The 27,135-nt window shown below is 39.3% G+C and overlaps 1 protein-coding gene across 1 annotated transcript; it reads left to right on the top strand.

Moving 5' to 3' along the window:
- The first annotated feature begins 876 nt into the window (after window positions 1–876).
- Window positions 877–25,653, top strand: UGCG (UDP-glucose ceramide glucosyltransferase). Its single transcript, XM_061455117.1, has 9 exons — window positions 877–1,115; window positions 16,293–16,434; window positions 19,900–20,002; window positions 20,893–20,994; window positions 21,218–21,330; window positions 22,559–22,737; window positions 23,187–23,273; window positions 23,721–23,910; window positions 25,201–25,653. The coding sequence occupies exons 1-9, from the start codon at window positions 1,018–1,020 to the stop codon at window positions 25,369–25,371; spliced, it is 1,185 nt and encodes a 394-aa protein (XP_061311101.1). The 5' UTR covers window positions 877–1,017; the 3' UTR covers window positions 25,372–25,653.
- The last annotated feature ends 1,482 nt before the right edge of the window (window positions 25,654–27,135 follow it).

Genomic DNA, 27,135 nt, shown 5'->3' with positions numbered 1-27,135 from the left:
CCTCAGAACAGGGGGCAACATCACATTAGTAGGAATTTCCATAAATACTGTAACAAAATAAGGGCAAGACTAGATGGCTTAAACGATTAGCAATGATTAGCAACACTCGTCCATTGGAGTGGGAGCTAACCCAAACCTAGCCAAGGCTGGTAGTCGCCGGCCTGCATTGCCGCTGCACAGGACAGCTGATGGCAGCTGTGGTGTGACCGCTGACATCACCCCAGTCCTCTGACGGCGGCTCTGACTCGGGGGGATCAGCACCATCATCGACTTACAGGTGCACACCTATGCTGCAAATAGCAGTCCTTCCCTTCGGCATTCACAAGGACAGAAAAAACTTTCCAATTCAGAACAAATGAATAATAAGAGCTACACAACCCTATCGGCCATCTGTGCTAGACGAGCTCGGCTGCCCAGAGCCTCGTTCCTGCGGATAAATGGCTGCAGTCCTCAACTGCGGCGGTAAGGCCTTTACAGCACAGGGAGCGTTTCTAAAACCCACGAGCAAAGTTTGAGCACAAGGAGCGAGGGCCCCGCCGCTCCCAAAACGTTTCTCGGCTTCTCGGCAACCGCAACCACGTCCTCCCGCTGCCACCCACCCCCTACCGCCGTCCCGCGAGGGACGACCGCAAGGTCACGCTGCCGCCGGCGAGGCGGGGCAAGCGGAGCCCCACCCCACGCGGGAGCGGCTCGGTAACGGGTCTAACGGCCCGCCCCACCGCAGCCCCGTGACCCGCTGCCCCGCCCCGCCCCGCCTCTCCGGGGTAGCCACGGGCGGGTGGGGCCTGCGCCTGACAGAAAGGCGGGGGCGGGCGGCAGGCCGGCAGGGAGGTTAGTTGGTGTGAGCGCGGGGCGGGCGGCTGGTGCGGCGGCAGGACCACCGCGGACACCACAGTCTCGAGCACCACCGCCCCGACCAACACCGCTTGCCCGCACGCCGGCAGGCCGCCGAGCGACCCTCCCTCACTTCGCTCCTGCTCCGCTGCCGGCTGCCGTTTGGGCCGTCGCGCCCCGGGGATGGCGGTGCTGGCCCTGGCCCTGGAGGGACTCGCCATCTTCGGGCTCATCCTCTTCGTCGTGCTCTGGCTCATGCACTTCATGTCTATTATCTACACGTAAGTGCGGGCCGCGGCCGAGGAAGGGGGGCATGGGGCCGGGCGTTGTTCCCTCACCCCTCTCCCTCCCACCCTCCCGCCATCGCGCCAAGTGCGGCCCCGCCGCCGAAGACTGGGGCAGCGGGCCCTGTCCCTGTCCCCGTCTCCCCCCCCCCCCCTTCCCCCCCCGTCACCGTCGCACCGTGTTCCCTGCGGGCCGGCAGCACGTCTTCCCCGCGCTCCCCGGCGGGTGTCGGGCTCGGGGAGCCTCTCGCCGCCCTGCCCCGGCGTAGGACTGAAGGGGCACACCTGCGGGCTGGCGTGTGGGGAACGACTGCCGCCTGCAGCTCCCGGCGCGTACGGGGGCTGGGACGGCTATGGCGAGGGGACGGCCGGGACCTTGCTATCGGTCTTTGGGTAAAACCCGTTCTTTGTCTGCTTCTGCCGCCCGCTTTTGCACTGCGATCTTTGTTCCTTTGGCTTTAGCGCTGCTTGGGAAGGCTGGGGGTTTGCAGTTTTCTGGTACACCTGTAAAGTGAGGCTCCTCTGCCGATGGTGGGAGAGTAACATGCACAGCAGTAATAAAATGTGTGCTTTTTTTTTTACTGTGTGCAGGGGAGCGACAGCAGTAGCACAGTACTCTCTGCTGACCAGACAGAATTTTAGCGAAGTACACTTTTCTTTCTGAGGAGTAATAGTGCTACTAGTAAAAAGTATATACAGTGAATTCAGTCCCTTCTTGGATAACTCCAAGGAAAAATGCTTCAAGAGTTTGTGTTCTGGTGGCTGACAAACGAAGCACATTCCCACTTGAGTGTGGCAGAGGAATTGGCTGGGGATATGTGGGGAAAGGATTAAGAATGTGCCTCTCTTGTGGTAGAAGACCATTTACTTCCTTAAATAAAAGGCTACTGTTGCATCACCACAAGGATTAGAAAATATCTGAATTTCTGTTTGCTTTGCTTGTGCTTATCTCTTCTCTTTTCTTGCTGTCCCACATACATTTGATAGGTATCTGTGATAAACCCCTGTCGCTGTTGAAGGCAGAGCTCCTCTTGAATTCATGGATGCTAGAGATTTGCTTCTGCTGCCCTTGGTCTTACTTTTTTTTAAGTGAAATCACTTACAAACTCTTAATAACTTTTATGTCGTAGTTCTGTTGCCTTTAAATCTTATAATTAACTTGAATGATTAACTTAATTCTTGACAATGAGGTGGTCTTGAGCACAAATGTCACAATTTCAGTACTGAGGAGCTGCAAGGGTGCCTGGTGGGGAAAGAGACCACAGGCTGCTGTGGGCACAGATGATTCTGGGCTGCTTTGAAGCTGGTGAATGCTAAAACCTCAACCTATCAGATGGGCATGTGTGGTGCTGCTGCTCATAAATCTTTAAGAAAGAGTGGCAGCTGTGAGGGGCAGGAGATGCAAGTGGAGATACGGGGGAAGAAATGTGAGAATATAAACAGGAGGGAAAAGGATGAGGTACACCAAGATAGGAGAGAACAGAAGATAACCAGAGGAAGGAAATATTGCTGGGCAGTCCATGTCTCAAGAGCTACACCTTCAAAGGGTCTGCCTGCTGTGGAAGCTGCACACAAGACCTATGACACTCCTGAACTGACTGTGGGCTGCAGGTAAGCCATGACAGAGCAAATATAGATACCCCTCTAGGGACTGTACTAGTGGGGAACCCATGCTGGGTTGGAGACATCCTGAGGAACTCCAGCCTGCAGTGATCCTACCCTGAGGAGACTGCAGCCTGTGGTAGACCCAAATTGGGGCAGAGACTCTGGCAAAGGGAATGCAACCTGTAGGTAGGTCATTCCAGAGCAGGTACACGTACTGGAGCAGAGTAACAGTTAAGAAGTAACCAGCAGAGGGGGAAAATGCAAGATGTGGCAGAATAACTGTGGTGCACTAACCTGCCTCCTATTGAAGAACTTGGGAGGGACTGAATGTAAGAAGCAACACTACGCCTGTTGCCTTTCTTCTTAATAACCAAATCCACTATTAACTTGGCAATATTTTAAGTAGAATTCCCTGAGTTGAGACTGTTTTGCCTTGGACAGTCATTGGCGGGGAATGCAGGCAGTAGTTAGCTGGACCTGGTGTGGACTGGGGCCAGAATATTTGCTGTGGTGTGAAAAGTGGAAGGAGTTGTGTGGGGTTTGTTTTTTTTTGCCTTTTTTTTTTTGCGGGGGGGGGGGGGTGTGTTGGGTTTTTTTGTTTGGTGTTTTTTTTTGTTTTTACTGGGAACTTTTGTTACAAGTGTAAGTATTGTGTATGGGAAGTTAATGAAACGTGTTCATAGGTGGACTTGCCATCTGTGGAGGGGATGGGTAAGAATTGGGTTGATCTTGTCCCAGCCTGAGATCCGTGGAGAGAAGTGTGCTTCTTGAGTTACCATCTCAGCAGCTCCAGAGTCAGGAGCTGCCTTTCATTGTCAGACTAATGAGCTGGTGGTAACAGGGGTATTTATTGTTCAGTGTGAAAAGGCAGCCCTTGGTTGGAGGTGAGCAGCTGGTAGTAACACTGAAGTGACCAAATTTTAAGCTGTACTGAGTTTGCAGGCTGTTGTGGAGGAGCTGCCCAGTTATAGTGGTTTGGCAGATGCAGGCAGTCTGAAGGGGACTTTTTACAGGGACATATAGTGACAGGACAAAGGGGAATGGCTTTAAGCTGAAGGAGAGTAGACTTAGATATTAGGAAGCAATTCTTCACTGTGAGGATGGTGAGGCACTGGAACAGGTTCCCCAGAAAAGCTGTGGAAGTCTCATCCCTGGATATATTCAAGACCAGGTTGGACTGGGCTTTTAGCAACCAGTGTAGTGGAAGGTGCCCCTGCCCATGGCAGGGTGTTTGGATCTTTAAAGTCCCTTCCAACTGAACCATTCTATGATCTGTGGAAACAGGATAGCTGCTCCCCATAGTGTGACCACACACCTGCCCTTTGCTTGTAGTGAAATTGAATAAATGCTGGGCACCTACAGCAGCCATCCAGGGCAGTGTTTTTGCAGTGGCAGTGGTGGAGCTATGGGATATATCTGATGGCTAGAGATCACTGATCTGGTGAGTGTGAAGCCTACACCACTGGTAAAAACTGCCCTGTGCGGTTGTCTGGTGGAATGGCGTGGTCTTTTAAACAAGGTACACCTGAAGGGAATTAGCAGGAGGTAATTAACTGTTTGCTTTGACTTTGTTGGAGTGTGTTTGCAAGAAGGGAGCCCAGGTAGATGGTGATTATTAATGCCATGGCCTGAAAACGCTGGTGGACGCTGTTACTGCTTCTTTTCTTACAGAAACTATCCTATCCTAGACAGTGGGCACAGCATACTGCATCCTTTTCCTAGACTGCTGAGGTATAAGGGAGTCTTCACTTACAGAGAAACTCCTTTTATGTCAGTGAGAGGATGTATTAGAGCAAAATTATATACTACTTTTCATGCACTGAAAAATATTTACGCTGTTCCTGTTACCGGAAGTAGAGAAGAAACATTAAATAGTCAGCCTTCCCATTTTCTCTTTATGGACAGTATTGTTGGTTTAACATTTTTAAAGTCATTGTGGTAGGGGCTGTTTGTCCTCAGTCTGCACTGTGTCTAACAGTGCTGAACTGGTGAGTTGGAAGGGCTGATCTGTGCCACTGGAGTACTTAGGTAATGATGAAACATGTCAGCAAAGCTGTTGTGGCCTATGCAGTTATCCTTCTGTGGTTTTCTATTAGTACTTTAGATGTTTAATTTAGCAAAATACTTAGAACATGTGTGAATTAAGTAGATAGATGACATTACTAAAAAATGCAAGCTTTTTTGGCTTCGGGTGCCTTCAGCAGGTGTCAAGCTTAAGGACAGCAATTCAGCTGTGTTGGTTTGTGCTGTAATTGCTTTAAGAGATCTAGATTTTTGGGTACCTCAGGAACTGTGCAGGGTTTTGGTTGAGGAAGGATGTCTGTTCTTCCATACTGCATTTGCAAAACCTGTTTTTTTTTTTTTTGCCACCTCTTTCTTTTTCTACTGCTCTTTCTCACTTTGAATGGTTTTGATTTATAAATAAGTATAGTAGGATGGGTTGATGAGTATGAACTCCTTTAAAAGAAGCAGGTGGCCTGAAGTAATGAAAAGCAAATAGCCACACTGTTAAGTCAAAAGGTCAAACTTTACAAATTGTCTAATGTATGTGATTATGAAATGGGTCTTGGTTTGGTGCTCTCTCAGTAATACTGAGTCAGTGAAGCAAATGCAATAAACATGGGCCAAATAGTAGGTTTTTATAGCTAGTAATTGGATAAAGTGCTGTTTGCATATATTAGCCTACATAATAGACTGTGATATTTGACCTGTTTAGAGTTTGCTATCCTTTATACCCAACCTGGGACCTTAGCTAATACCCTTACTTGTTTGCATATAGGCTTTTCTGTTGGAGTTGAGCCACCAGCTGATCTGGTGGGAAGGGATCTGTGTTTGAGACCATCTGATAGTATGCGCTCTGAAAGCATATGAATTACCTAGTTGTATGGACAAACAAAATGAACTTTCAGAACTAAACCCAAATGCATATCTGAAATGGAAGACCATATGTATGTTATGCTAATAAGGAAAAAAATTATAGTATTGGCTAAAGTGTTGTTCAGTTAACTGAGGAGTAAATTTTAATATTTTAACAGACTGTTAGAATGGTTACCTGAAGATTCTTAGTAACTTCCATTCTAATGACATGTAAAAAGTGGAACAGAAGTCTTGTGAAGTCAGTGAAAAAGTACACTCCCCCAGCCTCCCAAAAAAAACCCCAAACTAAAAACCAAATCAACCAACCAAACAAAAACCCAAGCAACAACCTCCAAACAAACAAACCCCCAAAACCAAACCACCACCACCTAAAGCTGTTTTCTTGGGATTTATGGCACTCTAACACATCTTGTAATTCTGAATCAGTGGCTAGCAAGATTTGTGACAGTGGATTTGCTGGTTTAACTGTATTTCAAAATAGATGTTTCTAGTTCAGTAATGATGGGAGCTTTCTGAACATGGTGGGCCTCTCTCTAAAATACAGGTGGCAAGCGAAGCCTTCAAAACCTTGGTAATGTTGTATTTAAGCATAATCTCATCTTGGTTTCCTTACTACCTCTTCGGACTTGAGTCTAAAAATGAATGAAAGGTTTTATACTTTTTCTGTGAATAACTTTTTCTCATTTTGTTGTTGATTATTTCAACTTGAACACTAAGTAGAAGTGTGGGTTTTTTTAAGTTTTATTCTGGGTTTGACGATATGTTCTAGAAAGACTTTTAATTTAAGGAAGACAAATTCATTCTTTTGTGACTTGCACTTAGCATTGCCTCTGGCACAGAGTTCCTAGAAATGTTTGGTAAATCTCTTAACCTGTTTATATATTGTTGCTTCATTTGCCTCCTCCACAAAACTGAACTCATGGAGTCTCTGGCCTTCTGGTTTTGAATCTTCATTGTTCTTGTAATGGTTGTCAGTGGCAATTTTAATTATAGCACTTGATGTAAATCACTTTCTTTTAAGGCATCCGCAGTCAGTTGTTTATTGTCTTGGTTCCCAGGTCTAAGTGAGAAGAGTAGTTGTCATTTAATTGATAAATATATTGCTGGTTTTAGCTTTTTAAAGTAATTTACTTGACTATAAGTTACAGTAGTCAATGAAGAAATAATGAATTCTGGATTTGTGTGGCATTTCGATGTAACTGGGTCTGTTGTGCTTTGTCAGCTGCTGAAGCCCAAGACTTTCAGAAATATATAAAACACTGGAATGTAACTGAAGTAATTAATAGCCTTAGTGTAATGTATATGCACACGAGGAAATTCAGTTTGCACAGATGCATAGAACTCAAGTTTTCTCAAATACTTTTTCAATATTGAAAAGCTTTCTAAACATACTTACAAACTTAAACAAACTTCCCTCATAGCCAATGTATGTGAAGTAATTGTGATATTTTGGTTACTAATCTATTACTGTATAATAATTGTGACCTTTCAGTCTTAAGGAAATAACAGTTCCCTTTCTCTTGGCCCTATTTGATTGTCTTGTCTGCCTATTTTCTCTTTGTTTCTCCCTTGCTGCTCAGTCCATTATTTGTGTCCAGGCTTACCCTGTTCTGCTCTCTGACCTCTCTGGTTGTCTTCTTTCACCTCCTTTTGACCTTTTTGCTTGTTGGTGAGACTATCTCTTCCTTTGGTCTGTCTTGTATTTTCCACTGTCAGTATCTGGTAATAGACTGGCTAAGGTAGCAGTTAAGAGCAGTAGTAGTTACTTGCTTTGCCATCATTGCATTTGCTTTGGTTTGTGGAAGTGCTTCGTAGGCAGTCTTGTCACAATAGGAGCCAAGAGAGGATGTAGTCTAGGTCTAATTTAAAAGGTAATCTTTAGAAAACTTGCCTGTTACTATCAATTGTTAGCAGGCGTAAGTGAATTAACATTTTGATAGACTTTGATGGGGATAAAACAAATACTGTTTTCTGAGATTAGAGATACTATTCCCTCTTGCTGATAATCAAAGGAAACAGAAAAATGAAGTGTGATTGTACTGAGCTTCTCCAGGAAGTTGTTGGAAGATGTCTAGCACATGCAGAATGATAGGTCTGTTCTTGGGTTTGTCTTCATTCAGTAGCTGAATCTTTATTGAACTTGAACCACTTATATTGAAATTTTCTGTGCAGGTTGTCTGCATCAGAGTGAATTGATTTTCCAGTTATGTAGCTGATGGCAAGCTTGATGTAAGATGTTGGTAACTTATACAAGATCTATAACATAGACAACAACCTATTGTTAATGTGGAACAGGGAGTGGAGCAAGCTTATTATCCATATAGAAATCTCTTTCTGCAAAAAAGTCTTAGAGGGTTAAAAGCAAGCAAAAAACCCCTTAGATGTACCTTAAGGTACTTATTGAGAATGTTGGCTCCATACAACTTGATGACTTGCACTTGCTTTTACTCAGCAAGTGAATGTCAGCTTTGCAGCAGAGGTAAATCAGAAGGATAGCAATGCAAAGATTTGAAGTCAAGTTATTAGGGAGGATCAGAGGAAAATGACAGAGGTGAGAGCCAGTTTTCAGCAGTGTGGAAAGAATTGGAGTGCTTCAGGCTGCAAATACCTGTTTAGATTCTGTTCCAATCATTGACTGCTCAAAGCTGGACCAGATTTCAGTAGCCTGCTCTCTGCACAGTACATAGATAGGATAGTAACAGCTTGTGATAAAAGATGGAAACCGCTGGGGCCAGTAGTGTTTGACATCTTCTTTAATGGCCTGGAGAATGGGACTTAAGCAAGTTTTCTGACAACATGAAATTGTGAGGAGTGGCTGATGTGCCACTGATACAAGGTAGGTTTGCTGCCATTCTGAAGGACCTGCACAGGCTGGAGAAATGGTCTGACAAGAACCTCATGAAGCTCAACTAAGGAAAATGCCAGCTCTGGCACACAGCAGCAGCACAGGCTGGGGGCTGACTGGCTAGAAAGCAGCTTGGCAGAAAAGGACCTGTGTGACTGCTGGTGGATGCCCGTTTGACTGTGAACAGCTACATGCGTGTGGTGGTGAAGAAGGCCCACAGCATCCTGCACTACATTGCTGGCAGATTGAGGGAGGTGATCCTTTGCCCCTGTGCAGCTCCAGTAAGACTGTATCTGGAGTGCAGTGCACAGTTTTGGGTTCCCCAGTATAAGAAACATAGATACACTGGAGCAAGTCTGGTTTGGGCTACAGAGGTGATGGTGGGACTGCAGTATCTGACATACAAGGAGGGTCTGAGAGCTGGGACTATTTAGCCTGGAGAAGGCTTGGGGGCACCCATCAATTTGTGTAAATACCTGATTTCTTGGGGGTTGACAGGTGTAAGGAAGGTAGGGCTACACTCTCTCGGTGCCCAGTGACAGGATAAGAGGCAACAAGCACAGATTCAAATGGAAGACTCTCATTTTGAACAAAAGAAGACTTTCATGATTGAACATTGGAGCGGGCTTTCCAGAGAGGTTATGGAGGCTCCATCCTTGGAGACAAGAAAGGCTGACTGGATGTTGCTGAGCAACCTACTCTAGGGAACCCCACTTCGAGCCCGAGGGTTGGAGTTGCTGATCTCCAGAGGTGCCTTCCAACCTCTGTTGTGTGATTTTTATAAAAGATGACTGGCAGGCTGCTGACTGGACTATTATGGAGCAATATAATGAGAAGGAGATTGTGTGGAGAATGTAAGTTGTGTGTGTTGCTTATTTTAAACAACTTGAAATTTATTGGACAGTGTGTAGTTGCAAGACTTACCTGTAGGTAATTTTTAGGGGAAGAGAAATCTGGAGAAAGCAGGAGTTGGAAAAAGATTATAGTTGAATGAGAGTTTCTGTATTACAAGATTAGTAATTAGGGAAAGCAAAACAGTGCGGAACCAGAAATCTGAGGGTGATAATGTGTGAGAAAACCCATAATTTTGGAGGCAGTTAGGGAAGGCCAATTTTTTTAAATGTGATTCAGGAGGATAAGACACAAACTATAAACTTTGGGGTGACAGGAGAGTAGTAGCAAATCAGAACATGAATGGTTCAATCTATGGAACCAAAGCCTAGATTAAGACTGTCTAGTGAAATTTAAGGAGAGAAATTGTAACAGACTGGATGGTGGGAAGATGGTGCAATAGATGGGACAAGTGGGCTTTAAAACCAAGCCACATCTGTTTGTGTGCACAGCGAAGATAGACGACTAAAATTTAGAGTATGTAAGACAGAAATGAAATGGGTTGGGTGAGTGAAGCGCGTGGAACTTTCAGTGGGCAAAAAAGAACCCAGCCTTGTATGTCGGCTGGAGTGGAAGAAGCTGAACAATGGGATGAGGAAGAATAAAATCTTTCTGCAAGCTTTTGTCAGGACATGAAGATTTCAAAGGTTAAAGAAGCTGAGGCTTTACATGAATCATGTTTCCATAAAGATGCAACTTTTTTTTTTTTGTGTGAAGCTGGGTGGGTAAAGTGGTAGATAAGTGACTTTAATTTGTGAAATTTCTGTCAGAACTGCTCTGTGGCATGCAAAGTATGTAACTAGTTTTACTGGTTTACTAGAGCACCCACTAGTATTTGTGTCCATCACTTCCTGGGAATTGCATAATGCCAGCTATTGGTGTCAGAGTTCACTAGGATTTTTTAAATTTATTATAACTGAAATGAAGTTCTGTGGTTTTAACACACTTAATATTGGGTTTGCATTTTACTGAAGACTGAGGTATGAAAGAAATTACTTTATTGTGAGATGTTTTGCTGTAGAGCAAAAAAATAAAAAAAGCTTTCCTGTTTTCAAATTACAAGGTGATCAGTCTTTCATTTTTTTAAATATGTTACTTTTAAGAATAGTTGGTGATGACCTAGGGGAGACTGTACCTTCTTGTAACTGGCCTGGGTGAATTCATACCTTTAGTTAAATTATTGAAGTTTTAGTATGCATAAAGGGAGTCTTACGCTGTCCTTTGGACAGGTAAGGTAAAAACATGTTTACAAGTGTTGTCAAAGATAAAAAGGCGTTGTACTAAGTGAAAGATTAGGACTGTTTTGCAGTGCTACTTCTGAATTTTGCTTTGGAATTGTATTTCTTAAAGCAGATTTTAAACACTTGATAGGTGCTTCTACTGGAGCAATCTTTTTTTTTTTTCATTAAAACAGTAGGATAACTAATAATGTATCTTTGTCAGTCTGTGCTGGTAGTTGGTTTGGTCTGCTTAGACCCCGTGAATTACTGTTTTTCTCTTCAGAAACACCTCTTTGTAACAAAAGACTCTTTTGTTCCCCAGTCCTGTGTCCCTTTTCACCCCTTGGTAGGGCTTATTTCAGATTTGTCAACAGTACAGTCCATGAGAACAAACCTGTAAATGAAGTTAAGCATTCATTTTTGTTGTTTGCAAACGTCCTAGTTTTTATGTGCTTTGTCTTGAGGTCTTGATTCAATATGCCTGTGTAGTAATGACTTTCCAGGTGACTGCTCCTTTGGTTTGACAGCGAGTAGTATGCTACACTTCATTATGAAGTAGAAAAAATACATCTCTAGTGATATGCAAACTTTGTTAGAATAATCAAGGTGCTGAAAATGAAATTTTAGTTAACGCACTAAACTGTTACTAGGGAGATATCCTAAGCACTTGCTCTGAAATACTACTTTAGCTTAAATCATAGAATAAGAATGGTTAGGGTTGCAAGGGACCTTAAAAATCATCAAATTCCACTCCCCTGCAATGAGAAGGGACACCTTCTGCTAGGCCAGGTTGCTCCAAGCCCTATCCAACCTGGTCTTGGACACTTCCATGGATGGGACATCCGCAGTTTCTTTGGGCAACCTTTGTCAGTGTCTCACCGCCCTCATGGAAAAGAGCTTCTTCCTAATACCTAATATAAATCTGCCTTCTTTCAGTTTAAAACCATTAAACTCTTGTGTTGGAGGCCCCAGAGCTGAATGCAGTATGCAGGTGGGGTCTTGTGAGAGCGAAGTAGAGGGGCAGAATTACCTTCCTTGACCTGCTGGCGTTGCCAGCCTTGCTAAAGATTCTGGGTTCAAAAGTGGTAGAAGACTTTCAGACTTATCTCCTTCTTGACAACCTAGATTTTTTGAACTGTTGTTTGTTAATAATAACAGGAGTAGCAACTAGAAAATGAGAAATTCTTACTTACTCCATTATCAAGACCTCTATGATGGGTTAGGGGAGAGGGAGGAGTAGACAGGATTTTCAGGCTACAGGAGTTTGGGTTTTTTTTCCTGCTTTTTTCCCGTCTCTATGCTGACTACATCACATGGTGATGTACTATGGGTGATTGAAATACAGTGCCTAGGGTTGCACCTGTTAACCTTTTGAAATAATGAGATATTTCAAAATTAAGATATTGCACACTTCCTGTTAAGAATTTTTAAGAGATGATACATATGTTTAAATCTGCATTTCCAAGGAGATTGTTTTAGGTAGATTTTGTAGTGATGAAGGAGGTAAATGTTTTTTTTTTTTGAACCAAGTATTGTGTGTTGTGGTTTGGGTGGTTTGATTTTTTTTTATTTTTTTTAATTATTTTTTTTTTCTCTTTTAGTGAAACTTACCAAGTTAGTTTTCTTTGTTTATATCTGTTGGAAGCACACACACACACACACACACACAAAAGAGCCATTCTGAAATGCTGTCATACAGTTTTGATTATAGAAATGTTACTTTAACTGAACATTTTCTTTCAAAGGTTTTTTTACTTTTTTTTTGTTTTTTGTTTTTTTTTTTTAATAATTCTTTAATTTCTGATGTTCCTTATCGGAAGTTTATCCAAGCTCTTAAAGGCATTTGCAGCATGAGGGCAGTGATACCATCTCACTGACAACTGTGAGGTACAGACAAGGCTTACAGCTTTTTTTTCTACCTCAGCTGGGAGTAATAGGCCTTCGGACTGTGTGTTCTAACTTGTGTGCTTGAGCAAGGTTTCTGCTGCTTCAGTGGCATGCTGTTTTGTGCTCTGGAAACACTTGAAGGTTCTTCAATGAAAAGTAGCCTGCCATCTACTGAAAATTAAGAAAAAAGATATTGGTGTGGTATCTGCTTTATGATAATGTAGATTCTCTTTCAGTTTTTTTAACATAATTCTTTTATTGGCAGTTAAATGTTTTGGAAGCTTTTAAAGAGAAGAAACTGGAAGAATGTTAAGTGGCAGGAGATCTCTGGCACAAAGAGAACAATAAGCAGCAACTTGGGGTCTGTAGGAAACATTATCTAATATTTAGCAAATGATGTCATTTAAACTTGTGCCTTGTGAAATTAATAGGACTAAGCTATTTTGATCCTATCGATTTGCAAAGTGTCAGAAAAACAAATTAAATAGTTCTTCAGTACAAATGTTCTAAAGCTTTGTGTTTTAAAAGATCCCATACTTAGCATTCAGGGCTTGGTATTGTATTAAAAGCCATCTGCAGTGGTTGATTTATCTGGTTGAGAGTTAGTGCTACCCTGGAGATGCTTTTGTGTTGGACACAGTTCTCTGAAGCTGCATAATGTTTGTTGCAAGGAGTCTGTTCAAAAAGCCTTTTTTTATTCCTCAGTGGCTCTTGTTTTGATAGTCAAAGGGATAATCGAAATCCTCTCCTACTGCTACACCTTTCTAAATATTTCTGCTGTTCTAATCTGCCTTTAGCGAGCATGTGGCTATGTGGTGACTCAGATCAGCAAGCTGGCTTTTTCTGTGGGATAGTTCTGTGTTTGATCAGCAGGCTGAGCAATTTATCTTGTGGCACTGACTACTTTATAGCCACCAGTAGGCTGAGGGTGTGGGAAAGCAGAAATGGGCAACAAATTGCTATTTTGATAGCAGCTTGCAGATAGACTGCAAGGAAAAACCGTGTGTTTATTTTAATCCTTAGTACAATCCAGTAATGGCTATGTTGTGGGTAACTTGCAGTGTTTTTGTTGAGCACACTTCATTTAATGTTTTTGTTGAGCGCATTTCATTTAAGCTTGCTAAATTGTAAACTGTCTAGGGTTTGGACAGTAACAGAATTCCCATTATTTCAGTTTTAACTACAGTCTATTGTATGGGACCCTGTTTGTTTCATTGTGCAGGTGTGGGACAGGGAAGGGGAATAGGAGAGGAATTTCCTAGGTTAAAAAAGGGAGTGTTTACTGGTTTTAAGTTGATTTCTCTTGTTTTGCTTTTTTTTCCTGAAAGATAAGGGTTCTTTTTCTACTTAAATATTCCAAAACATGTTTGAAAAGTTTAACACACAACCCTTTTTACAAAGGTGCCGTATCAAATTATAGATTACGTCTGCTGGATGTGACTGTTGTGACAATTTTTGGAAAGTGTTTCTTAAATTCCTGCTGTCTTGAAGATTTTGAATTCAAAATGTTAACTAGCACTAGATATGATTTCTGTGTTCTGCGTTGCATGATTTTGTTTGTCTTTATTACTGGCCACTGATTGACCTACTACTTCCCAAAACTGGAAGATCAAACTGGTATTTGTTTTTTGAGAACATTCATCTTTTGAAAAATAACAGTGACCACAATCTAGGTTCTTTCTTGATCAATTCCATCTCAAGACCTTTAATTTAAATTTTCTTTTTTTTTTTTTGTTTTTAGAAAAGATTTGACTTTCACTATTTTGAAGTATTTTTATTTTTTTAAGTTTAAGGTTTTATTTAAATCATCTCTTTCAACTGCCCATTGTGATTTCAGTGTGTTACATTCTGGGTTTTTTTTTGTTTTGGGTTTTTTTTTAGCTTACATTTGTTTAGTCTGCTGTCTACCCTCAGTTGGTATGTGATGAAGCTGTAACCAATTGCAACATGCTTTTCAGTGTAAGCTTCTAGTATCCAGGCAGTAGGATTACATAGTAGAAAAACATTTTTGTTTTAATTTTTTTGTAGGCATGCACAAACCTGTGACTGCTTCTCTGTGGGCAGCCAGCCATAAGAAGTCTGTATTACAAAGTGGGCACCTGAATCTCAGACTTATCTACTTCCCCGATCATTTTATCAAGGCCAAGTGACATGTTAATTGTTTTTTAATTACAGCTGCTGTCATACCACAAGTAACAAAAGGGCTTCCTCTTATGTCCTGTCCACTTGTCCCCAGGTGTGCATTTCTGCTTTTCCCTGTTTTGGATCTGACATGGTTGCTAGGTCGGGGGGTGGGTGGATTGACTTGCTGTATGTCTGTATGGCTGTTAAAATGGATGTAAGCAAATGGTAAGAGTGAAGAATGGGGAAAGCTGCCTGCCTGAAAACACTCTGGTTGGGTGGTGGGATGACCTGTTCTGGGCCAGCAGCCAAACAAAGGTGTCCTGAACTGGGACCAGCACATTTCTATGGGGTGAAGTTTTCCTTTCTTCCAAGAGGCTGAAGGGTGACATGCTTTAAGTATTACTTCAAGAGCCACTTGTGAATCTTGGCAGTGTTTTCTAATAGTAATTAATTCTAGTTAGCTGTTTCTTGCAGACAAATAAGGGTAGGGAGCAAGCTGTAAGGGACTGAATGCTGTTAAGGAAAACTGTCATGCAGAGTTTGTGGGAGAGTTTTTCCAGGGGCTTGACCCTAATCCTTGTGTATGTTTCTAGAGGAGGGTGTTGTGCACCTGATACCTTCTTTGTGCTGACACTGGTCCTCCTCCACTGTAGCACACTGCTATGTGCATTACTATTGACTGCTTTATAAATGCAGCAATTCTGCCCCCCCCCCCATTATCTACCTTTTGTTCCTCCTGATCAAAGTTGCATTCTTGAGACTCGCTCTTCTAACAGGTGTTAAAGTCCTTGTTTGCTATAATGTTTGTAATTTTTTGTAAATTGCAAAGTGTGAAAGTTTTTAAATTAAGACTTGATACCATTAGATATATGCTGCAATAAACTATTCTTTCAATCTGACTACTAGGCATGTTAGAAAACTACAGTATGAAGTATACACATTGATTTGCAAATTCTAAGCTTCAGCAAATACTTCCTCTCAAATTACTTAATCAAATTTGCATCAAGTAAATAAATATATAATTGTATACTGGCCTGTTAAGCCTTCAGAATTTAATTTTGCATTAGTTCATACAGGGATATAGGATTAAACATTCATGTTAGTGAGTTGTGACATTATCATCAATTTTTGTGTATTTATTGGTGTTTGAATTGTTCTCTGTATGTCTGTGTTTCTGACCTAGCCTGATGTCCACTTCCTAGGATTTTTTTTTTTACACTACGGTTGATTGATCCTTGTCCTTTCCTTGGAGGTGTTGGTTATCAAATTGATCAGAAGGATCAACTCTTTCCTCTGTTCTTTCAGCTTGCTCTTAGTTTTGCATAATTTAATCCAGGAAAAAGCATCTGTTTGTTTTTGTTGTGGTTTTTTTTTTTAAGTAGATGACTTTTTCTGATTATCCATATGAGTTTTAATGCTATGGAGTAAGGCAGAAAAATTTTGTCTCCTGTGTAGCTTGAAAAAGTTGTACTCTTTATTGTTCAAAATGCATGGTGCAAAATGCATTGATCTGAAATGTCTTTCTGAAAAGTCAAATAAGATTAACCTACATAAAATGCTAAGACTTTTATAGACAACTTTCAGATATAAAGATAGGTGTAACTCTTACAACCAAAAATATTTTTGTGGCAATTTTAATTCACAAGCTCTCTTAGTTCTGACTGTATTTTTTAATACAATTCTCTAGCATATTTTCTTCATGTGGTATGTTATTTCTCCTTCCAGACGCCTTCACCTCAATAAGAAAACCACAGACAAACAGCCATATAGCAAGCTTCCTGGTGTTTCACTTCTAAAGCCATTAAAAGGTGTGGATCCTAACCTGATCAGCAATTTGGAAACCTTCTTTGAGCTGGATTATCCAAAAGTACGTATACAACTTAGTTTCTTTTGATTTTTTCCTCCCATGCCTCCAAAAGTCGTATCAGTATCTTGGGCTAGAACTATGTAACTTGATTATGTCTTGGGTGGTTCTTCCTTCCACAACAAGTGCATAATTGCCCATTTTACATGTTGCAAACAAAACTTACTACATTTTAAAGAGCTGTTCATAAAGGAATATGACCAAGGCTTGGGGACAAAACATACTCTACACTTTATCAAGGTTTATTTGATCATTAGTTCCATATTGTGGTGTTTATAGCAGCATGAAACCCTTCAATCATTTGAGAGGCCAGACATCTTTCTAACTATTTCTCTGTAACAGAGCCTCTAAAGAGAACACTTAACTGATAGCTTGAAACTTTCTAGTAGTTCTCACTGATGGCTCGTCTAATAAAGCATTGGTCAGTGATGAGGTGGTGTACCTCACCAGTTGTTGGTACGAAAGATAGTCTCCAAGGCACTTACTGGTGTTGGGAAACAAATGGTTAATAAAAACTTACATTTGTTGTTGTACTCTGAGCTTTTAATATAAGTGATAAGTAATGTAAGTAAGTGTGTCAGGTGCTGTCATTCCTCCAAGGATCTTACAACTTAAAGAATAAATCTGCAATTGCTTGCTGCATTGTTCACGAATTGGTGTATGCTCCTGTGAATGGAAAAAGGATTACATTTTGTACTGCATGTCTCCTGAATTCTAAAATTTGTAATTTAATAAAACCTTAATTCTTCTCAAGACTGTCAGTTGTAGAAGGTCAAAGGTATGTGTAAGCTGTAACAGCGAGTTTCCTTTGTGTATTCTGAGAGCTTTAAACTTGAAGTAGGAAGGGTAAAATAAACTCCACCATTTGTAACTTACTAGAAGTTGTGTATTTTTTTTCTGTAATGAAGTTTAGAGCATTTTGAAAATTTGGGCATGAACATTTGATTCTTTTCAACTCAAAAGTGCAATGAAGATTAAGGTGGCCCAATGTAAGTTTAAAGCATGCTTCAGGCATGCCATATATGTGAACATTACAAAAAAGACAAAGAAGCTGCAACAGTATCTTAAGCTATTTTATGACTCTAATGAGTCTCAAGATGTTAAGCAACTGAAATGTTTGACTACCAATACAATCTGAGAATTCAAAAAACCAGTTATGTTAGATTTTGCTTTATAAGAAACAGTCTTAACCATTACTCCTGATAACTTACATGTATGGGTGGCAGTTGTAAAATATCTGAATTTCAGGTAACAATAGAGAGAATCTTATTTCTCCCAGAGAGAGTGAAAATGGAAGTGTGAATGTTGGGGCACAAGTTACACAAGCAACATTCTCAAACTATTTGAAAGCACTTCTGTACAATAACTACAAAATTACTTGTTTTGAGAAACTGACATTACACCACAAAAATTTGAACACCAAGTAACACTGTTGTTCTAAGTTCAGCTGTTTGGAGGAAAATTATTTGGAAAGAATAATCTTAAATCTGTTCCAGAGAGGCTAAGTTCTACCTGCAGTGGTAGGGATTCTCTCGTGTGATACCCCATGTGTGAAATAATCTTGTCTTCCATAGAAGCCAGTTACACAGCTTCTAATTTGGAGGACTTACCCATAATATTTTTATCAGTGAACATTTTTTACCTACTGTGCATACTGTAATTTTGGCAGAAATTTTTCCATTGTGTTATGTCCATATGAACCTGTTTATGTAGATAAACATCTTTGTATTTCTTCTGCTTTAGTCATACATTTTGTAGCTCTTTACTTTGCTACTCCATGCTAAGATCATTTACTGTGAAATAAATTCTGTTTTCAGATATTGGAATGTCAAAGTTGTTTTATTCTGGTAAATTTCTTGGGGAGTACAGATATAGAAGTGTCATTGCAACTGTAGACTGAAAATTATTAACATGCCAGCAAAAATAGTTTTTACATATTTAATAGGATGAGCAATAAAGAGCTAATTTCTTCAGCTGGTAATTTCTGTGGTGTTTATGCTGTCAGGATTGTTCTGTTGTGGTTAGAAGAACCTGTCTGCTTAAGGAGATAGGTCTTTACCTTTTAAATGCAATTTTCCATGCTGGTAAAATGATGGGAATCAAATATTGCTTGCTCTTTAGGCAAATTGGCTTTGAGTTTGCATTCTAAGAGGTAGAGATGTGTGTGTCTGATCGTTTGTACTGCTAGACCAAGTCTTAGCAACTCCCATGCAGTTGTTAATGTTCTTAAGTTTCTACAATATTTTGAATGCAGTTAGTGGTTGGGGATTTTTTTGTGTGTTTAACAATGCAGTTTTTTTCTTGCAAGAATGTATTTGTTTAATGTCTTGTCTTCTCTTATATTAAATACTTCTTACTGAACTAAAACTGCAGAAATTGTCATCATTGAGCCCACAGGCAGCTTTTGAGGTTCAGATTACTTTTTGCCGAAGTATTTTACTGAAAATAAAATTGAAGTAAGGAAGAATAAGAACTGTTTTGCTCACTGTTTGGGACTTTTATTTACACCTGCTCTATCAAATGAGGTCCAAAAATACTGTTTTTAATTTGATTTTTTTTTTTGGTCAATCTTGAATTGTAAAAATAGCTTCTACATATCTTGATCAGAGGTTTGCATTTTCAGAATTTTACTCTTTGGATTGGAGCTCTAAAAACTTGTAATAGTTCAGTAATTTTAACAGGGAGAGAAGAAGGTTATATCAAGTCAGGAGTATTCAAGGAATTTGCTGTTAATGCAGAAACAGAAATATCTCCATCAAAGCTTGCAAAGCTGTGTCACAATGATGAGTTATCCTTAAAATGCTATTATCTCACCCACCGTCTGTAGCTCATGTGTAACAAGCATGTAGATTGATTGCTGAAACAGCTAGTTATCTCTTACCTCTTGTTGACTTTTTGTAACCATTATTCCATTAATGGAAAACAGCATATTCATGTTCCTGAGCTTAGCTTTATTGTACAATTAAGTGTACTAATACTGTCCTTTGTGGGTTGTCTTCCAACTCTGTTCTTCATATGCATCTACAAAGTATAGGGAAGGAAGGTGTAGTTCAGAGAGTTATGTGGTTAAGTGTATCATAATGTCATATGTTTACTATTTTGTATGCTGTAATTTCATTGAATATGATTGATTTAAGGTTCATATGTGAACAAAAATTGAAGTGGAAATAAAAAATTTACCTTGTGTACTAACATGTTGTGCTTCATGCCTGATAGAAACAGGAAAACCGATGCTCCTTGGTACAAGATTTACTGCGATACAGGCATTGTTCTTTTTCCACTAGTACTTGGCTAAATAAGTATGAAAGTCTTATTTAGGTGTAAAACAACCTCTCTAATTCTAGTTTTAATTCTGTAACACTGCTCTATAATTTTTCAGTTTGGTACACTGTTCAACTTTATTCCCTAGACCATATGGCTATCAAATATATGTGTAAACATGTGTGTATACATTTTTGTTTTTACTAGTATGAAGTACTACTCTGTGTACAAGATCATGATGATCCAGCTATTGATGTGTGCAAAAAGCTCCTTGGCAAATACCCAAATGTTGATGCTAGGCTGTTCATAGGTAAGCAAAGCAACTCAAAGGTGCGACTGTTACTTGTGAAATGTTTTTAGGTTTTCAACTCAATATGCAGTATATTCTAAAATAAAGAGTCATTTTGTTCAGCCCATGTTGGTTCTGTAGTTTAATCATCCTTTCAGAGTGAAGAAGTAAGTTTATAGTCACAATTTGTGATACCAGGCCAAAAGCTCTGGGAGAAGTGACTTGTGCAACCCCTGTGACTTTTTCCTTCTAAGTCTGAAACAGCAGTTTAAATCCTGTCTTTGCACTGAAATAAATGTACAGAAAGTGGCTTGGAGTTGAGGCTTGAGACCCTGCAACAGTCCTTTTTGATCAGCTTAGACTGTAGGGCTCTTTCTTCACTTTATGTTTAAATTAGAGGAGGCAAGGGGTATTAAAGCTAGGTAGTAGTATCAGTCTTTGACATAAAGCAAAATGGACCATGTCTGTCAGTTGGAAGCAGAAGACTGTGTTTCACTTTTTTCTGCTTCTCTTTTTTTCTGCTCCTTTTTCATTTTTCTGCTAAAGTTACTGTGGAGTTTAACGGTCATAATCAATAGTTTTAAGAAATAAGAGGAAGAGAATATTTACAGAATGTAGTAATAATAAGCTGTATAATTCTGCTGCCCTTTTAATTACATTAACCTTGCTACCCTGTCATTTTGAGAAAGCATTTGAATATTTTCATTCCCTTTGAAATCTCTTTATAATTGTAGGCAGATCTGAAATATAGAAGTGAAGGAATACTTAAAATCTAAATCTTTTTCATAAAAGTGTACTTTAAGAATTTATTCACTGTTCTTCAGTTATTGCATTTAAATATTCTGGGTATTGATTCTGAATTCTAAAAAAACACCCATATATTATTTGTGTATGATGTTTGTATTTTTTAGGTGGCAAGAAAGTTGGCATCAATCCCAAGATTAACAACTTAATGCCTGGCTATGAAGTTGCCAAATATGATCTTGTATGGATTTGTGATAGTGGAATCAGAGGTAGGTGTGTATTGTAATGTGCTGACTGTTGTATTGCTGTTAATCCCTGTAGGCGAGCAGTTAGATGATCTTAAGGTCCTTTCCAACCCTAACTATTCTATGATTCTGTGAGTTGTTGGAGATAGTTTTGACTGAGAATATAAGCAGAAATGAAAATGAAAACTGTGGAAAAAATAGCGACAGAATGGCTTAACGAACTGTCTGCTTTTCATTTGTCACTTAGTAACTCCAGACACGCTGACCGATATGGCCAGTCAAATGACTGAAAAAGTAGGCTTGGTCCATGGGCTTCCGTATGTTGCAGATAGACAGGGTTTTGCTGCTACCCTTGAACAGGTAAGTGCTGTGTTGGTATTTTATTTTATTTTATTTTTTTTGTAATGACTGGAAGTTCTATAGTGCCTCTTACATGTTTTGAGTGAAATGTTTATTTTCATCTGCAGTCACACTTCAGACTATCCAGAAGAACTTTTAAATGCTCCAAAATTTTACTGTGCTGTTCTGAACATTCTTTCAATATTTAGGTTTATAATACAAACAGTAAACATTACAGGATGAAAACTATGGATTTTATTTAAAAATGTATTAAAACTAAGGAATTCTTTCTAGGGCTTAGTCAGAAAGGGACTTGGCAGGGGGTTGGAACAAGATGATCTTGAGGTCCTTTCCAATCCAAACCATTCTATGATTCTATGATTTAATTCTATTTTGATGTCTGAAAAGAAACAAAGAAATGGCCATGACAAGTCAGAGCAAAGTCCAGCTCACCCAGTATCTTATTTCTAGCACTGGTTAAGCAGAGTCTTTTAAGGGCAGTAGAACACAAGTGCGACTTACATCCTGTTTTCCTGTAAAACTGTCTCAACTTTCTGCAGTTTTCAACTGAGCAGCTTCCTGAGCAGGAAGTAAACTTATGTATTTGCTAATCCTCAATATATAATATTTACTAAGAACATATTTCTTATGTGAACTTTTTCATTCTTTTCTTTGAGTCCCCATAGATTGTGAACACTTATTGCTGTCTTTACCAGGAAGTTCTGTAGATCTTCTGTCTGTTATGGGAACCACCACTTTGTTCAGTCTGACCCTTGTTCTTCTGTAATGTTATTTCATGTCCTACATTGTTTTTGAAGGGAAAGTGAACAGTTGGTTTCTCTCCACCATCTTCATATCATTAATTCTATTCTGTTCTCCTCTCTGTTCTTTCTCAGGAAATTCCCTTGTAGAATAGAAGGGCTAGTTTTCTTGTTTGTTTCTTGTGTCTCAAGACATGTAATTTAATAACTAGTTTTCATTCTAAGCTGGCATGTATAAGGCATTTTATCCCCAAGGCTAGCTAATATGTGTCAAAGGCAGAAATATGAAGCCTGAAAGTGCAGTGAAATTAAGTACTCCTTCATTGCATGAGAGGGCAGCTCATGTGATTTTTTTTTTTTTTATTTTTTTGTGTCATGGGGTCTGAATTTCCTCTTGCAAGAGAAGAGCAAGGAGATATAGCAAAAATCTTTTTGTACTACTACATAAATACATACAAAGTTTTAAAAGCCGTACCTGGTTTTTGCAGGTTTATTTTGGAACTTCACATCCAAGGTCATATATTTCTGCCAACTTAACTGGCTTTAAGTGTGTAACAGGAATGTCATGCTTGATGAGAAAGGATGTCTTGGACCAAGCTGGAGGACTCATAGCTTTTGCACAATATATTGCTGAAGATTACTTTATGGCCAAAGCTATAGCTGACAGGTAAGATGACTCTGAATTAAGCTTATTACTTTAAGTGCATTTCAAGCCTTGTGGGTTTGTTTGTTTTTGTTGTGTTTTTTTTTTTAAACACCTGGTACATACTATAAGAGTAGGTGTTCAGGTCAGCCTGACATCTGTACACCAAACATGCTTATGATGTGCTTTGTCCTATAGTCTTTAGTCTTTTAGAAATAATTAAGCCATATCATTGTCAATTCCTTTAGAAGTAAGTTTATAAAAAACTGTAAGCATTATTCAGATGGTATTTGCTCTTTTCCACTGAAAAGACTTGATGTTAAACACTTATTTTTTTTTGCTTATGCCCACTGTAATAATATGGCACATATGTCAAAGGAAATTTCCAAGACTAATAAAATTCTTGTGTGTGTTATCTGATTGTTTTTTTTTCATCTCTTCATGTTATTTATAATAATAAATACATTTTTCAGGGGCTGGAAATTTGCAATGGCCACACAAGTTGCAATGCAAAACTCTGGTTCATATTCTATTTCTCAGTTTCAGTCCAGAATGATCAGGTAAAAATTCTACTCTTTGCTTCCTCTCCTACTGCATCAACTGCTTCTCATTTGGGTAGCTGATAACAAGAAGGAATACATCTTTCAAGCTAATTTGATTTTATGTACAGAATGCTAAAGCTCCAACACGTAGCTTGATGCATGCTTCTTGTTAATGTTGGGAGAGAAGCACTGACTTTCCACACAAGTATGACTAAGTATTGAAAGCTCCTTAAACTCCCTGCCACCCCTCAAAAAAAACCAAACCAACAGTCACCTTAATACCTTTAAATACTTTGTGCAGTATCTTTGAAAGGGAGAAATTTTGCAGGTTTTCATTTTTTGGAGGTGTAAATTAAATGAGTAACACTGTCAGAAAACACCGTGATGGCTTATCATTTGACGAGGTGGGGGACGAAGACATAAAGAATAATGCATAGTCAGAACTGATTTGTTTGTCTTTCCTAGGTGGGCCAAACTGCGCATTAACATGTTGCCTGCCACAATAATCTGTGAGCCAATCTCAGAGTGCTTTGTTGCCAGTCTAGTTATTGGATGGGCAGCTCATCATATATTTAGATGGGATATAATGGTTTTTTTCATGTGTCACTGCTTGGCATGGTTTATAGTTGACTACATTCAACTAAAAGGTGTTCAGGTATGTACCTTCATTTTCTTTTGGAGGTTGTGACAGTTTCTAGTGCCATTTACTTCAGCAAAAAAGCTAAGCCTAATTCTCTTGACATCAAGGTCAAATCCTGTTACTTCTCAGTCTTCCAGCTTAGTTATAGTAGCATGAATAGAAGTAAGTGTGCTTGGTTGTAATTTTTTCTTATATGCATCTGCCTCTGCTTATGCTCTGAAAGCTTGCATACCTGTCCCCTTCATCTTCACATTTCCAGTCTGCTTTACCTAGACATATCCAGAAGTTTTAAGCTTTTTTTTTTTAACAACACAAGTATAGCAGCTTTGTGGAATTCTGTGGGTTATTGGGTTATTTTTTTTTCTTTTATCTAAGTTGCACTTTGTCTTGTATTTATTGAGGTGAATGTGTTTTTAACTACATTTTTCACTCCATTTATGGTGGACTTACAGGACAGCTGTAGCCTACATCTAAAAATAAAATCTTTCCATCACTAGAAGTAAGAGGTCTAGGTACTAGAAGTGAGGCCTAAAAAAACTTTTAATATCAAAAGATGTCACAAATCAGAACAGTGTTTGTTCTTCTAATGTTGGAACTATTAAAACTACATTCTGCTGTGACCATATTCCATCTAAATCTGATCCATAATTGTGTATTCAAACTTAAATAGTCATCATAGTGAAAAATACTCTGTTTGTAGTCTTGTAGTCTTACAGTCTTAGCACATACTGGGAATAAGGAGTTAAAAAAAAAAAAGGCTTTGTGTTGGTTCTGTAGGACTCTGGAAGGTCAGTTTAACAGTCACCTTTCTGATTATTCTCATATTCACAGCATTTAAAAGAGCTTTGTGCTTACTGTCCCTCTTCTGAAGCCTTTCTGTTTTCCAGCTCTGCATGTAGCTCAAAAAAAAAGGAACAGAAAACAGAGAGAGGTGATAAGTTTGTGGGTTTTTTCATCCCACTTTTCTTATGCAATAGGCCAAAGGCTTAGTTATTTGAATTTCAGTCCTCTGGGAATGTGCAGGAGTGTTCTGTCAAGATGCTTCTGGGGACTGTGGCAATCCCCTGGTGTATGCTTGAACATAGGTTCAAGCCTTTTGCTCTACATACAAGTCTCTTCAAAACTCTGGATCATTCTGGCCCTCAGGTTTAATATGGGCAACGAAATCATGAACAGTAAAATGTTGTTATTGATACGTAAATCTATATAAGAAGCTTTAGAATACATTTATCTGTAACAATGTTTCAAACTACTTTAAAACTCCTTTTGAATAATCAGTATGTTTAAATACTTTTTTATTTCTAGGGTGGTGCACTGTGTTTCTCAAAACTTGATTATGCAGTAGCTTGGTTCATCAGAGAATCCATGACAATTTATATTTTCCTATCTGCTTTGTGGGACCCCACTATTAGCTGGAGGACAGGACGCTACAGATTACGTTGTGGAGGCACTGCAGAAGAAATTCTTGATGTATAGCCACAGCTTTGTAACTTTGAATGTCAAAAAGAGAAGGGGGAAAGAAAAGTATTATAAATCGTTTATATAAATACTTTTAAGAAAATCTACCTTCAGTAGTTTTGTTACTTGTATGTTTTGGTATCTGTTCTTTAATTTATTTTTGCATGGCACTTGCATCTGTGAAAATACGTCTGTAGTCTTGGCCAAATGGTACCTTGCTCCTATGTACAAATAGAAATGGAGAGAATTTGTCCTGACGTCTATTTCCTGTAGGAATGCTCTGCAGTAAACTCTTTTATTTTGGGGTTTATTTTGGTTTTGCTTTTTGGTTTGGTTGGTTGGTATGTTTTTGGGGGGTTTTTTGTTTGTTTTTGTTTTGTTTTTTTTTTTAAGTAAAGTATCCTCTTGGATATGAACAGCTTCTTATTCCATGGTGTGCTAGCTTGGCAAATCCAGGATTCACATAGCTATTTTCCAGTTGGATTGTACAAAGCTGTACCTAGTAAAGTCACGGAAGTACAGCCAATTTCTTTTTTTATCCCACTAAATTGAGCTAGTAACAGGACCTTGGGAAAGAAGCTCTTAAATGCTTTATGCCTACCTCTTGTAGTTGCTGCAGAACAAAATGAATGGAAAGGTAGAAATGCTTTGCAAAAACAAACTAAAGCTGGAGTCTTGTGTTTATATGTATACGTAAAATACTTTAGTCATTGCAATGAACCAAAAGTGGACTGAGTTTGGCAAAATGAGGAATGGAAGGAATACTGGTCACGTATGTGTTGTAGGCATCTTTTGGCCAACTCTGATCTGGTTCCGTCTTGAACCTTGTTAAGCACTGTGCTGTAATTAGCCAAGCTGGTCCCCTTCAATATTTCCATCCTTTTTTAAGGGGTGTTTGTTTTTCCCTATGAATGAATGCTTTAATGAGGGGGTGCGTGTGTGTGTGAGGCATAGTATGGGGTAGAAGGGAACAGAAACACATTTCACAAACATTTTACACATGAACTATTTTCTTATGCAATGTCTTAAGAATGTAATTTCATGATAGGTATGTAATATCTTTTTAAAGTGAAAATACATACATATACTAGTCATAATTAAGTATTCAAATGAAGTAGATATTGTGAATATGTTAAAAGGGCCGGGTGAGTTTGCTCTTACTGATTAAAATGGTAATCTAATTTAAATAGCAAACTAAGTCTACTCTTGGCTTTTTGCCTTCTACTGTTTGTCTAGCCTTTAAATTGGACTTTTGTATTCCAGTGGTATGACTAAAAGGACTAGATTGTAATGCATGCTGTGTTTTTTTCCCCCTCTCTGCTCTCTGTAACTTGGTTTCCAACCTCATTGTAAGACTTCCCAATTTGTGGTGAACTGGACTTGTTTTCTTTGAAGACTGTTTAATTAAAAAAAAAAACAACAAAGCAACGAAAACCACAGCAAAGCTAGAGAGGGATGTTGCATAAGCCTTTTGTTTTCATAATTGTATTTATGCTGCTTTACTCTTCATGTGAAAGCATATTGTCACCATAAATGTGAGCTGCTAATTACAAGGCTATTGCCAACAAAGCAGCTTTAAAAGTTGGATGATAATGTGTAGCATATTAGCAATAAATACATGTATTTATAAAAATGGATATTTTTACCTTACTGAGCCAATATCTGTCATGCTACACAACTGTAACATGTATATGTGTGACGTAAAACATACTCTGGGCAAAAATGCTTTATCCACCTTAATATATCTTTTGCCTTATGATGCCATGGGACTCTTTTAATAGG

Source organism: Pezoporus flaviventris, unplaced genomic scaffold (assembly GCF_033815535.1).
Source record: "Pezoporus flaviventris isolate CSIRO_AGI_PZ_B2104156 unplaced genomic scaffold, CSIRO_AGI_Pfla_v1 ptg000018l, whole genome shotgun sequence".
NCBI lineage: Eukaryota > Metazoa > Chordata > Aves > Psittaciformes > Psittacidae > Pezoporus > Pezoporus flaviventris.
Note: the sequence above shows the minus strand (reverse complement) of the source record. Positions and strands in the feature narration are given on the sequence as shown.